At 38.1% G+C, this 13,395-nt stretch overlaps 1 protein-coding gene across 1 annotated transcript in view; it reads left to right on the forward strand.

Annotated features, from left to right (window-relative positions):
• The window catches only part of PRKN (parkin RBR E3 ubiquitin protein ligase), a 1,801,990-nt gene that overhangs the window by 1,468,059 nt on the left and 320,536 nt on the right, over nucleotides 1-13,395 (forward strand). Inside the window, exon 8 of the mRNA XM_020986759.2 lies at nucleotides 6,453-6,514. Coding sequence (XP_020842418.1) covers nucleotides 6,453-6,514 — 62 coding nt within the window. The remainder of the gene's footprint in view (nucleotides 1-6,452; nucleotides 6,515-13,395) is intronic.

Raw genomic sequence — 13,395 nt, forward strand, 5'->3', positions numbered from 1 at the left:
CAACAAATAAATGTTTATTGACTTTCACTGAGGTAACTAAACTCCTTGTACTTTTTGGTCACATGGATGTCCCAGCTGGCTATCTAACACTTTTTTACCAACACAGAGAGCTCTATGGCCACAGTATAAGGATGAATAATAGGAGTGTACCTACACGGAGGACTAAACTCTTCCAATTTTTTTTTAATTTTTATTATTTAATTGGTTAGGCAATGGAGTTAAGTGACTTGCCCAGGGTCACACAGCCAGTAAGTGTTAAGTGTCTGAGGCCAAATATGAACTCAAGTCCTTCTGAATCCAGGACCGGTACTCTGTCCACTGCACCACCTAGCTGCCCCCTCTTCCAGCTTTGATACACTGTTATAATCAGTCTCAGAATGCAATAAAAGCCAGTGCCTTTGTTAGAGCTAAGCTGCCTCCTTACAGTTTTCAGACATCAACCACCCTGCCTCCAAATACAAGAACAAAATCAAATGGCCATAATGCAGCATTTAAATCATTAAATCTTCTCCAGTTTTTATCTGGCAAGCATGCAAAGATTTGTTTTAGTGTTCTTTTTCTAGGGTTAACTTCACAAACAGCTACCTGCTGATGGATGATTGTTTCTTGTTACAATACCTTCAACTTTATATTGGGTTATCTCCTTCATTGTATATATTCTCATATAGTTTTCATCACCCTCTGGTAGCAATAGTGTGTCATTCTAGATATAGAAATCTGTATTTTCATTAGTTTGTTATGATTTTTATGCTTTGTTAATTTCACGATCTAATGACTAGTATATATGCATACTTAGTGATTACTAGTGTCCTTAAAGAGCCAGAGTGGCATATTGAATAGAGGGCTAGCTTTGAAGTCAAGAAGACTTGAGTGCAAACCAGCTGTAACCATCCAGCAAGCAGATACTTCTTAAGTGCCCACTATGTGCCAACCAATGTGCCAATCACATTGGGAATCAAGGACAAAAAAGTAATAATCCCTGCCTTCCAGGAGCTTACAATGCATCATCCTATAAGGGAAGACAACATGTATTAAAACAACAACAACAACAATTATAATCAATCAGTAAATATTTATTAAGCACCTACTGTGTGTTAGGCAAAAGACAATGCCTGCCCTCAAGGAATTTACAATCTAATGGCTGAAATAACTTACAAACAAATATGTACATATCAAGTTATATACATGCTAAATAGGAAGTGATTAACAGAAAGAAAGTCCTAGAATTAAGAGGAATTGGGAAAGACATCCTGTAAAAAGAGGGGGGGTAGTGTTTGAGAAATAAAGAAGCCAGGAAAATTAGCAGGTGGAAGTTATAATAGTAATATGGTGATTAATAATTAATGATAATAATGTAACAATAGTAATAGCATTTATATAGTACTATAAGTCTTACAAACAACTTTATAAATATTACCTTATTTTATCCTTATAACAACCCTGGGAGGTGAGTGCTATTATTGTCCCCATTTTACAAATGAGGAAACTGAGGCAGTCAACAGTTAAGTGGCTTGACCAGATCACTCAGCTAATATCTGAAGTCATATTTGAACTCAGCTTCCTGACTCCAAATCCAGTGCTCTGTTCACCATGCCACCTAACTGCCTATATATATTCTAAGTATATAAATATATATGTACAGAATAAATATATTGATGCAATGTAAGACCCTGGAAAAGTCACTTAGTCTCTTAGGACTTCAGGCAACTTTCTGAGATTGTAAGTTATAGATGAGTTGCCTTTGGTAAAGGAAGTTTCCAACCAAGTAATTCTTTAGGCTAATAAAATCACAAGACAGGATTCCCTTCCACCACAGTTCCACCCCAAATTCCATTTTTGTTAATAACTGTGCTGTCATGAGCAGTGTGTACAGGCCTAGAATAACAGAGTTATGCATAAACTTGGGCCCAACTGACTGGTGGCAAGTCTGAGGAGGGGCTCCACATGGGGAGGGGTACACCTACTGATACTAACCCAGCTGAAGCTGATTCACCATAGCCTGGCCATGCTGCACAGCAGAGTCGCCTATAGAGCCTGGCAACAGCAGTGGAATGCAGAAAAAGAAACATAAATCTGGGTTGAAGACCAGAGCTAGAAATCAGAAAGACAGGAAACAAGGCAGGTCAAGAGAAGGTTTGCAGAGCAGTCTCAAAGACTCTGAAGCAGTTTCTTGCATCGAGAGCATTTCTGGGCTTTGAAACAAATCCTGCTTCCCTAGTCTCCCTAATGGGCAGTGAGAACTAAGTTAGAGGAGGCTTTAGGGGGAGGTTGGTACCTCAATGCGTATTGCTATTTAAATCTTATATTGCCAAATATCTATTGCCAAGCAAAAGCCAAACCATCACATTAAAAGTCAGCAAACTCTTATTAATGGCAGTCATTAATCTAATGTCACATGGCTGAACACTCCAAGGCCTTGTATTGGATTCACCATTTAGATTCCTTTCCTCATCGAGAAGTACAGACGTTTGCTTCCTTACTCATTAAAAGAAGCATAAGTGTATTGACAAGAGTTCACTAAACTTACTTGGAATGGGAAAGGGAGGAGTGGTATTGGGAAGTGAGAGTGGCATTATCATTTATCAATCTCTACTATGTGCCAGGGCACGGTGCTAAGTTTGTTATTGTTGAGTCATTGCAGTCATGTCCAACTCTTCATGACCTCATTTGGGGTTTTCTTGGCAAAGATAATGGAGTGGTTTGCTATTTCCTTCTCCAGCTCATTTTACAATTGAGGAAACTAAGGGCAGTGACTTGCCCAGGGTCACCCAGCTAGTAAGTGTCTGAGGCCAGATTTGGACTCCAGGCTGGTACTCTATCTACTGCACAACAACCCTGAGAAGTAAATGCTGTATTATCCCCATTTTACAGTTCAGGGAAACTGAGTACATCTTCAGAAGTGGACTCCTTAATGTGCAAGTGAATGTGCTTCTGCAAATGAGCCTTCTTGTTACAATGGGCACTGGAACTGGATTCAAAAGAACTGGGCTCAAGTGCTGCCTCTTATACTTTACTCCTGTGTGACTGTTGGCAACTCAGTTCTTGATTCTGAGTCTCCATTTCTTCACCTGTAAAAATAGGGCATTAACTAGATAATGTCCAATTTCCTTTCTAGTTCTACGACTTCTGATCCAATATCTTGTGTATTGTTTTAGGTTCTTTATATTATCTAAAACTCAGAAGCAGCACAGTTAACTGAATTATAATATAGGCTATGACCTTACTCTATAAGATTGGTACTTAGAAGTAATTAGTAATTAATTAATCAGTACTTAGTAAATCTTCATAGATTCATTAAATCCTAGGTGATCTAGGAAGAGAGAGGCAATATGTCATTATCAATAGAAAGCAGTCTTGAAGCTAGGAAAACTTGTGTTAAAGCCCAAGCTCTAATACATATTGACATTTTCACCCTGGACAATTCCCTTAGCCTCTCTGTACTTTTGGCAACTCTCTAATACTGTAAGATTCAGAGAACATGCTGATTGATACTGGCAGAGGAAGTATCCTCACCCAGGAATTCCCTGCATTAATAAATTCATAGGTTGAGTCCTTATCCTTTTTCCTATTCTAATCTAGAAATAAGTTTCTATTACAATGGTAGGTGGTTTGAATGAATGGGAAAAAAGCATTTTATTAAGCCTTCACTAGGTGCCAATCATTATGCTAAGTGCTAGGGATACAAATAAAAAATGAGGCCAACCCTGAAGACACTTACATTTAATAGTGGAAATAACACATATAGTAGATCAGTAGGCAGGGAGAGATACTTATGTTTGTAAAACTGTAGGAATGGTGCATAGGTTCTCAAAGTGGGCAGTACCATCCTCCGGGGGTGCTAGAACACTCTGGGGCTGGGAAGGCAGAAGTAGCCTCAGGTCCTCCTGAATCCAGGGCCAGTGCTCTAGGTGCAACTGGTGGGCATTGAATAAAAATAAGGGAGTGGTAGAAGCATAAGTAAAGAAGAGAAGAAAATTTTGAAAAACCATTCATATATGTTTCATCTGTTGTGTAACAGAGTTAAATGTAGTGTTTACATTATTTTCCAAATAAACACACAAAATGCAATTATAATTGATCAGTAGTCAAGTCTGCTGACAGGTCTTAACAAGCAAGTGTTGGCAAGCAAGCATGTCGGGCATTATCAAGAAATCCAGCGTGCATCGGCAGGAAAACGTGCATGTAATGACTTATTTATAATATGATACTATGTGGTTACATGACACAATATTGCATCATCAAAATTTCAATGCATAAAAAAACAAATTTACAATAAATTATTAAATTTAAGATGTGGTTTTTAAAAAAATATATTTTATTTTTTTTGAAATGCAGATTTCAAAAAAAAAACTGTTAAAGGGTTAAAAAAAAAAGTAGATTTCCAGGGGAGCACAGAGTAATCTTTTTTTTGAAAAGAGGGCAATAGGCCAAATAAGTTTGGGAACCTCTGGGTTAGTGAGTGGACCCCTTAGGAAGTAAAGTGACACATTCTTTTCAGTAGAATTCTGGTAGAATGATTATGGTTCCTGTACTAGAGTCACAGGTAGGGTAAACACAAAGTGGCTACTAAAATGAGAGTAAAGAATGGCTGGAGCCTACATAGATATAGTATGCCACATAAGGCACCCATCAATCAGAACAGTGGGCTTTCCAAAGTAGGAAACTTTGAGCTGAGCTGAATGTACATACTCAAGAAGGGACACACCCTATAAGTTGAACAATTTGGGGAGTCAGTTTAAAACACAGTTAAGAGAGCAGGTGCATCTGCTCTCCATTCAGACACATAAAGGGAGTGACTCCCAGGAGGAAGTGGTTTCAAGAAATAGGACGATTGGTTGCAGAGAAGAGAGCCAGCTATGGATTTGAGGAAGAACTAATTTTGAGTTGAGAGTTGAGTGGGATTGAAGAGCTGTCCTTGGTTCTGAGCAATCCGCCCACCAGAGATGCTAGTCTGTATTGGGAGTTTCATACAAGGAGAGAAAGAACTTCAAGGAAATAGAGTGCTATAGGCCTAAGTTAATTGGGCCACTGGTCACCTATACATGTGCCTTGCCACTGTTGAATTCTCTATAAAATCTTCCCTTTGGCATTATATGTATCTATGGGAGAATATATCCCAGGCTTATGGAGGGAGTGTTTTATAACCATTTTTCCTAAAAGAAAGATACTATTGTTAGGTGCTGTTGTGATTACAATACCCTGATTCCTTTGCTTAAAGGCCTATAGCACATGGGAGAGGGGAATAGCATTTTTTGAGCTGTCTCTTAGACATGACATCCTATGGTAAGGGGCCAAAATTTGTTAAATGTAGCCATTAAGTGTTTGGTTGGTAAAGCATTTTGAAGTATATTCTGACATTGTTTTAATTTATTTTCAAAAATGAATTCTGACAGTGATGATTTAAAATATCTGCAGTGCCATGGAAAAGTGAATGTTTTAATTGGATATTAATTAGTTTAATCCTTTCTGATTGTTATTACCAAAGGAAATTATCCCTTTCCTCAGGTTGTCAGATTCCCATATTAAATATCTGGTATTACACTGCCTGACCTGAATGGAGAGTATTTGGACAGTGAAGTTCTTGTCTTGGAGTGGGAGCTAGTGGGAGCTAGTTGGTTGGGATAAGGGGGTAGAGAGTAGAGAACGAGTGCTCACTGTCACTGAAGAATGGAGTTAATTTACCTAATGGCTGATGTGATCGGAAGAGGAAGTTGTCACTTCAGAATGCTAGGGAACTTTTTCCCACCTTCCCAGGGCAGACTGGGATTTCATGTATACACACACACACACACACACACACACACACACACCCTCTTGGCAGAACAAAAGAGAGTACTGAAAATTGTTGATGTGCATTATATGCAGGGCCCTGGCCCTGAGAGTGATTGAGCTGCGTGGTGAAAATAATGACATTGTCAGACCACCAAACTCTCCCCATTCCCCAATAGCAATCTCAGACTCTGCCTGTGTGATCAATGTTGAGCTACACATCTTTGGATGGGTCAACCTAGAAACCAGAAATTGTGCTAGACCAGGAGATGAACATGGACAGAATCACAGAGAGCCCTGAAAATCTATCCCAAAACTAAGGCATCTTTTATAGAAATGTTCATTTATATCTATATGTGCATAGGCAGGCCCATGTGTATGCTCAGAGAACAAGAAGACTGACCATCAGTGTGGTAAAGTGAGAGGAAACACTGAATTTGAAATCAGAGGACCTATTTCAAATCATGCCTTTTCCATTAACTACCAATGTGACCTTGGGCAAGTGACTTGACCTCTCTAGACATCAGATTTCTCATCTCTAAAATGAGAGGATTGAAATAGATATCCCTCCCAGATGTATATTTATGATTTTCTGATCCTCTTACAGTTATGAAAATACATATACTTATATTACCTCTAAAATATTGCCCATGATTTTTAAGATTAATTCTTCTTTTCAACAGCTGGCTGTCCAGACTCCTTGATTAAAGAGCTTCATCACTTCAGAATTCTTGGAGAAGAACAGGTGAGTTAACATCTCAAAGGCTGCGTGATAGTGTCACAAAAGGCAGACACTAATGAGACAGCTCCATAGTTCTCCAGGGAAACAGCATGTGTCTGATGACCCCCAGGGCCCCTAAATGGGGAAGAAAAACACACAGGAGATATGTGAGAACATTTTTTTAATCCTATCCATCAGCCTTGACAGGTTATTAATTGCTACATCTGCTATCTGCCACAGCTTTTCAAGTCAGGACTCTAGTGGTAAATAGGCACTACATAATGGCAGACAAGCAAACAAATACATATGAATATGAACTATGCCTGAGGGAATCATAGTGGAAGTCTTGTCGGGTTTGGTTTTGGTGAATGAGAATATGTGGGTGTTGTGGGGAGCAGTGGGAGTGTCTGTGTTTTCAGTCTAGGGTTCTTGCATAGTGTTCTTATATTTTGTCTGTATATCTTGTATATTCTGTAGCATGTATCTTATGACATGATAACACTCTGCATAAGTTTAAACATATGTGATTCCTATGGCGGTTGCTGTTGTACAGTCTTTTCAATCATTTCTGATTCTTTGTGACCCCATTTGGGGTTTTCTTGGCAAAGACACTGGAGTGGTTTGCCATTTCCTTCTCCAGCTCATTTTACAGAAAAGGAAACTGAGGCAAACATTAAATGACTTGCCGAGGGTCACACAGCTAATAAGTGTCTGAGACCAAATTTGGACTCATCTTCCTGACTCCAGGCCTGCAACTTGTGCACTATGGCGCCACTTAGCTGCCCCTATGGAGGATGGTTTATTTATGCAATATGTTATTTAAAACTTCAGATGTAGCTCAACATAGCATGTTAGATAGAGGCAATCTATCTGGTTTAAACTCAGGAAGACTTGAATTTCAGTACCACTTCTGACATAAATTGGCTATGTGACCTTGGACAAGTCATTTAATTTCTCAGTGCTGTGGGTAATTATCTAAGATGCGAAGTTGTAGAGCAAGTGTTGATATGCATTGGTAGAAGGCATCTCCTCACTCATAGTTTTCTGTACCAGTATAAGCATACTGCCATCCAAAACAAGATAAAATAAAGTAAAAACCACACTGCATTCAACAAAGCACATCGTAATTTGAATGGATGTGAACATTTTTGGACATGGCCAATGTGGGATTTTTTTTTCTTGATTATGCATATTTGTAACAGGAATTTTGTTTTTTCTTATTTCTCAATGGGAGTAGAATGTGGAGATGTTGAGGGGGAAGAGGGATGGAGTTTTGCTGACTGGAAAAAATAAAAATTTTTGTAAGAGATCACACAGAGTAGTGGAGAAAGTGTTGGACTTGGAGTCAAGAAGGCATAGGGTCAAAATGCTGCCTCTGATACTTCTTAGCTGTGATTAGCCACTTAAAGAGCAGCTAGGTAGCACAGTAGACAGAGTTCTGGGCCTGGAGTCAGGAAGACTCATCTTCCCAGTTTCGAACTTGGCCTCAGATGCTTACTAGCTGTGTGACCCTGGGCAAATCACTTAACCCTCTTTGCCTCAGTTTCCTCCTCTGTAAAACGAGCTGGAGGAGAAAATGGCAAACCACTCCAGTGCCTTTGCCAAGAAAACCCCAAATGGGGTCATGAAGAGTCAAATAAGACTGAAATAACTTAACAACAAGCCACTTATGTCTCTGAGCCCCTAAGACCATACGTTTAGTTGGGTAGTCCTAATGGAAGGAATTGTACCAGTGATATCAATACATAAGGCTAAACATATATGGAATTTTAAAATGTTTTTACATAGCTCTATGTCAAAGCTTGATTGGCTATGGATAGGTTTTATACAGACTCACACACACCCACACACACATATTTGTTGTGGCAAATATTTTTTTGAAGTATTGTTAAAATCACTAAGATACAATGGTTGATAACATTGTTAGTCTACAGAATAAACAAGCTTTGCTTGATCTTACGGTGCCCAAAGAGATCTTTCCAACCAAACTACCAAATAACCCTCTTCCCCTCAACTCAAAAAACGTATCAACAAGTCATTCAACTTAGGCTGATTCTTTGTCTTCTAGTTGATATTATCCATCTCCAGGATAAAGTAGAAGGCAAATGAGCTAATGAAGAGATAGTATAGGAAAGCCAGACAGTGTCTGAACCCCTCCTTAGACCAGACATTACAGTGTGTCTTACTTTTCTTTTTGCTTGAAGTATTTGTATGTTTTCTGAATATACATTTAGAATATTAAAATGCAAGTACAAAAGCACATCAAAAAACCAAACAAATTATTTTCTGATGATTTCTCATTTTGTATTATGTGTGATACTAATTCTTTCCAATAACAAAGATATTAAAAAGTGATTTTAAATATGTAGCTATCTAGGATACTGTGATATTTGATATATTTCTTATAGAACCAAGAAGTAGCTTTTTGAACTACAGCTTAATAGTTTAGTTATGTTGCCATCCTTTGTCTGATAAATCATCTCTTTCATCATATATGTATATATACATATTTATCATATATATGTATGATATATCTCATAAGCGATACCTATATTTATTCTAATATAACCAGACAAGTAACAATAAAGAGAAACAAAATTAAAATCAGCCATGTCCTCTGTTTGGGTTTGAATAAAATCAGGCCACTTGTCATTCCATTACTATTGAATTCCAGGGATATTAATCAAAATCGATACTCTTTGGATTGGATACACAGAGTGATAAACGTAATAATGATTATGTGAATCCCACTCCTTCCTCCCTTCCTAAGAAACATATCATTTGAGGCACCTTGTTTTTCTTGCAAAAATGTGGGGATTTTAATGTTGCTCATTGTTTATAGCAAATCACCTTGAGCTCATTATCTTTCTCCCTAAGCCCACTGGCTTCATTATTTCTGTCTGTGCCACAACCACTCATTGAGTGTCTCAGCATCAGAAGATTACCTTTGATTCTTCCATCACTCTCACCTTTCACAACCAATCCATTACTAAGTCCTGTAGATCCTATACACATCATTTCTCTCCCGAGCATCTGTTCCTCTCTGTTCCCATTGTCACCACCCTATTTCAAGCCCTGAGTGCCAACCACCTGGACTGTCATTATAGCCTCCTGCCTTTCCAAGCCGCCTTTCATGACACAGAGACATGGGTTTGTTTGTTTGTTTGTTTGTTTGTTTGTTTGTTTTCTAATAAATAGAGCCTGTCATGTTATTTGGCTCTTCAAACGTCTTCAGGGTATAAACTTCAAAACCCAAGCTCAGGATTTGTAAGACTCAAGTTTGGTCTTGGAGCAGTCTCTTGATTTTATGCACCCATACAGAATAACCCTGGGATCATCTGAATTTGGTTTATTTCTACCTGTCCTGTAAGCGATATTAAGGCCCACTCCTGTAAGTTCCATTCCTTTAAGGTTAAAACAATAAGCATATACAAATAAATACTTATAATTCCAGAGACCGATGATAAAACAAACTACCTAATTCCAGATAAAGAGCTGAAGGACTCAGAAGTGTAACACACATGCATACATACATACATACACACACATATATATATATATATGTGTGTGTGTGTGTGTGTGTGTGTGTGTGTATATATATATATATATACATGTATATATTTTTTTTTAATGTGGCCAATGTAGAATTTTTTTTTGCTGGACTTTGCATATTTGTAACAAGGGTTTTGTTTTTCCCTTCATTATCATGGTGAGGAGTGGGGAGGAAGAGAGGCAAATTTTTGCTGATTGAAAAATAATACAAGAAAAGAAAAGAAATTAAAGATAAATTTCTTCAGTATATTAATGAACAAACTAATAATAGTCTTTTATTCCTTATGATGGGACGATAGTTATGTATCTCACCTCCAGAGGAGTGTCATTTCTTAACCTATCCTCCAATTCTTGAATCTCACTTAGTTATTAAGCAATCTAGTTTGATTATTGCTGGATGACTCTTGTGTCAGGTACCAATTCTAGGTTCCCATCTGTGACCTACTTCCTTCCCCCTGGGGTAAGCTCCTGCTTCTCTGGCTTGGAGCAGACTTCACCTTGTCTATAATCCTCTAGCTCCCCTACACTGCCTTTAGAGAACTCTCCAGAGCTGCAGTTTTGTGACTCATAAAACCAACAAGGGCAGCTAGGTGGCACAGCGGACAGGGCACCAGCCCTGGAGTCAGGAGGACCTGAATTCAAATCTGGCCTCAGACATTAACTAGTTGTGTGACCCTGTTTGCCTCAATTCTTCATCTGTAAAATGAGCTAGAGAAGGAAATGACAAACCACTCTAGTGTCTTTGCCAAGAAAACCCCAAATGGAGTCACAGAGAGTTGGACACGACTAAAACAACTCAGTAACAACAGCAAAACCAGCTAACATATGGATCAGCAGTCATCGCCCAACTGACACCTGTTCCCAGCGATGCCTTCTTTTCTCTGGAAGCCTTTATTCCTCTTTTTGTGCGAACGTTGGCCTCTGGTGTTTTCTCTCAGAGCGCTTGGTTCTTTTCAGCCTTTCAGTTCATGTACCCTCTGGACTCCTTATCCTTCTTCACTCCCCTCTTGATGAAGCCAAGCTGGTTCTTTGTGATTCCTACTTCCTTTTCTAGATGTTAGCTAATATACCATTAGCAATGTATTCCAATTATTTTATCAAGGATTAAGCTCTCTGGGCTATAGTTTACAGATTCCATTGGATTTCCTTTTTAAAAAAATTAGATATTTGTCCTTCTCCAGTCCTTCATTACCTCTCAATCTTTAGAATTGTTTAAAGGTCAATCAATAAACACTTATTAGATGCCTACTATCTTTTAGGCACTGGACTAAGTACTAGGGATGCCAAGTAAAGAGACAAGAAACAGTCTTTGCCCTTCAAATGACCCCAGAGAATGTTAGCAGTGACATCAATCACTTATTTCAAGGTTTGAAGCAATACTTTTGAGGCAGAACTGTGTAATTTAAAGAGTGTTGGTGTTGGCATCAGAGGGATCTGGGTTCAAGTTTTATTCTTTTTGAAAGGGTGGGAGGGTTGATAGATTTTTATTGATGTTTTTATATCACCTAGATTTCTCCCTATTCCCTGTCCTCCCAGAGAATCATCCCTTATAACAAAGAATTAGAAGGGGGGAGGAGAGGGAGAAGAGAAAAATTCAGGAAAACATATCAACACATTGAAAAAAATCTCACACCATATGCAACATTCCATACTTATGGGGCCTCTGCCTATGCAAAGCAGTAGCAGAGGTTCCCAAACTTATTTGGCCTACAGCCCTCCTTTCAAAAAAATTACTCAGTACTCCCTGGAAATTAATTTCTTTAACCCTTTAATGCTTTTTTTTAAATTTGCATCATTTCAAAAATATACTTTTTTTAAATGACACATGTTAAATTCAATAATTTATTGTAAATCTGTGGGTTTTTTCCTGCTTTGAAATTTTGATGACACAATAATTGCATCATGCAACCATATAGTATCGTATTGTAAACAAGTTATAACACATACGTATTCCTACAGATGTATGCTAGACTTCCCGACAATGTGCAATACACTAGCCTGCCAACACTTGCTTGTTAAGACCTGTCAGTGGACTTGACCACTGATCAGTTATTACTTGCATTTTGTGTGTTTATTTGGAAAATAACGTATTCACTACAACTATAACTCTGTTACACAACAGATGAAATATGTACAAACAGTTTTTCAAAATTTTCTTTTCTTCTTTCCTTATGCTTCCACTGCCCCATTATTTTTATTCAGTGTCCCCCAATTGCACCTGAGGCTACTACTGCCCCCCTCCATCATTCTAATGTCCCCCAAGGGGTAGTAACACCCACTTTGGGAATCTATGGGTAGAGGGAGGTGTCTTCTCATTTCTCATTTCTACTTTGAGGACCAAGATTGTTCTCTATAATTTTTAGTGTTTATTTTCATTTATTTTGTGGTTGTGGTTTTTTTCCATTTGTATTATAGATGTCACCATGTATATTGTTTGCCTGTCTCTGCTTACTTCATTTTGCATCAATTCCTGTAAGTTTTTTACATTCTCTTCTGTGTGTATTTATCAATTTCATTGTTCCGTAAAATATCATAATATTCTATTAGATGCACATATTACAGTTTGCTTACCCATTACTCAATAGATATCTCCCTTTGATTCTAACCCACTGCTTGACTTTGGGCAATTCACTTACTTTACAAAAACCTCAATTTCCTCCATTGTAAAATGGGGATCGTCATAGCACTAATCTCACTTGACTGGTGTTAAGTATATATAAAGATTGCTTTGCAAACACTTCCATACTATAGAAATGTTAGCTGTTATTATCATCTTGGATAGTGCTATAGAATTAATGATTCAGAATGAGAAGGGCCCCAGAAGCCATCTATTCAAACTCCCTCATTTTACAGATAAGTAAAGGAAAGCCCAGGAAAGTTAAGGAACTTGCCCAAGGTCACAAAGGCAGTGATTGTGAAATTAGAGCTGGTATTTATTTTCCTAGTTGCCTATATTTTTGCAGGCTAACATTCATGCTATTTGGTAGAGAAAGCAGGACTGAAACAAGAATTGAGTAACTCTGCTCTCCCCCATTTATCACCCAGGGCAATAATCCTATCTCTCCCTTGATCTTTTCACCAATAAAGCTATGGTTTTTTTTGATTGTTGAAGGTGGTGTTGTCTTTAACTTTTTCAGCCGGTCTTAGCTCATTCTGGGCTTTAGCACTCCTGACAGCGTTCTCAAAGTACTATGCCAAACTTTTGCATTTATCCCTTCCAGCCTTGCTTTCATCTTCTACAAATGTCTTGTTAAAATATAAGTTGTTTGATCAGTTACCTGAAGACCTCCTATCATTCTATTTTAGACAACTTCCCTTTTTCTCACTTATTGGAATTTATTCCTATTGGGTCT

Source organism: Phascolarctos cinereus, unplaced genomic scaffold (genome assembly GCF_003287225.1).
Source record: "Phascolarctos cinereus isolate Bilbo 61053 unplaced genomic scaffold, phaCin_HiC Scaffold_5;HRSCAF=322, whole genome shotgun sequence".
NCBI lineage: Eukaryota > Metazoa > Chordata > Mammalia > Diprotodontia > Phascolarctidae > Phascolarctos > Phascolarctos cinereus.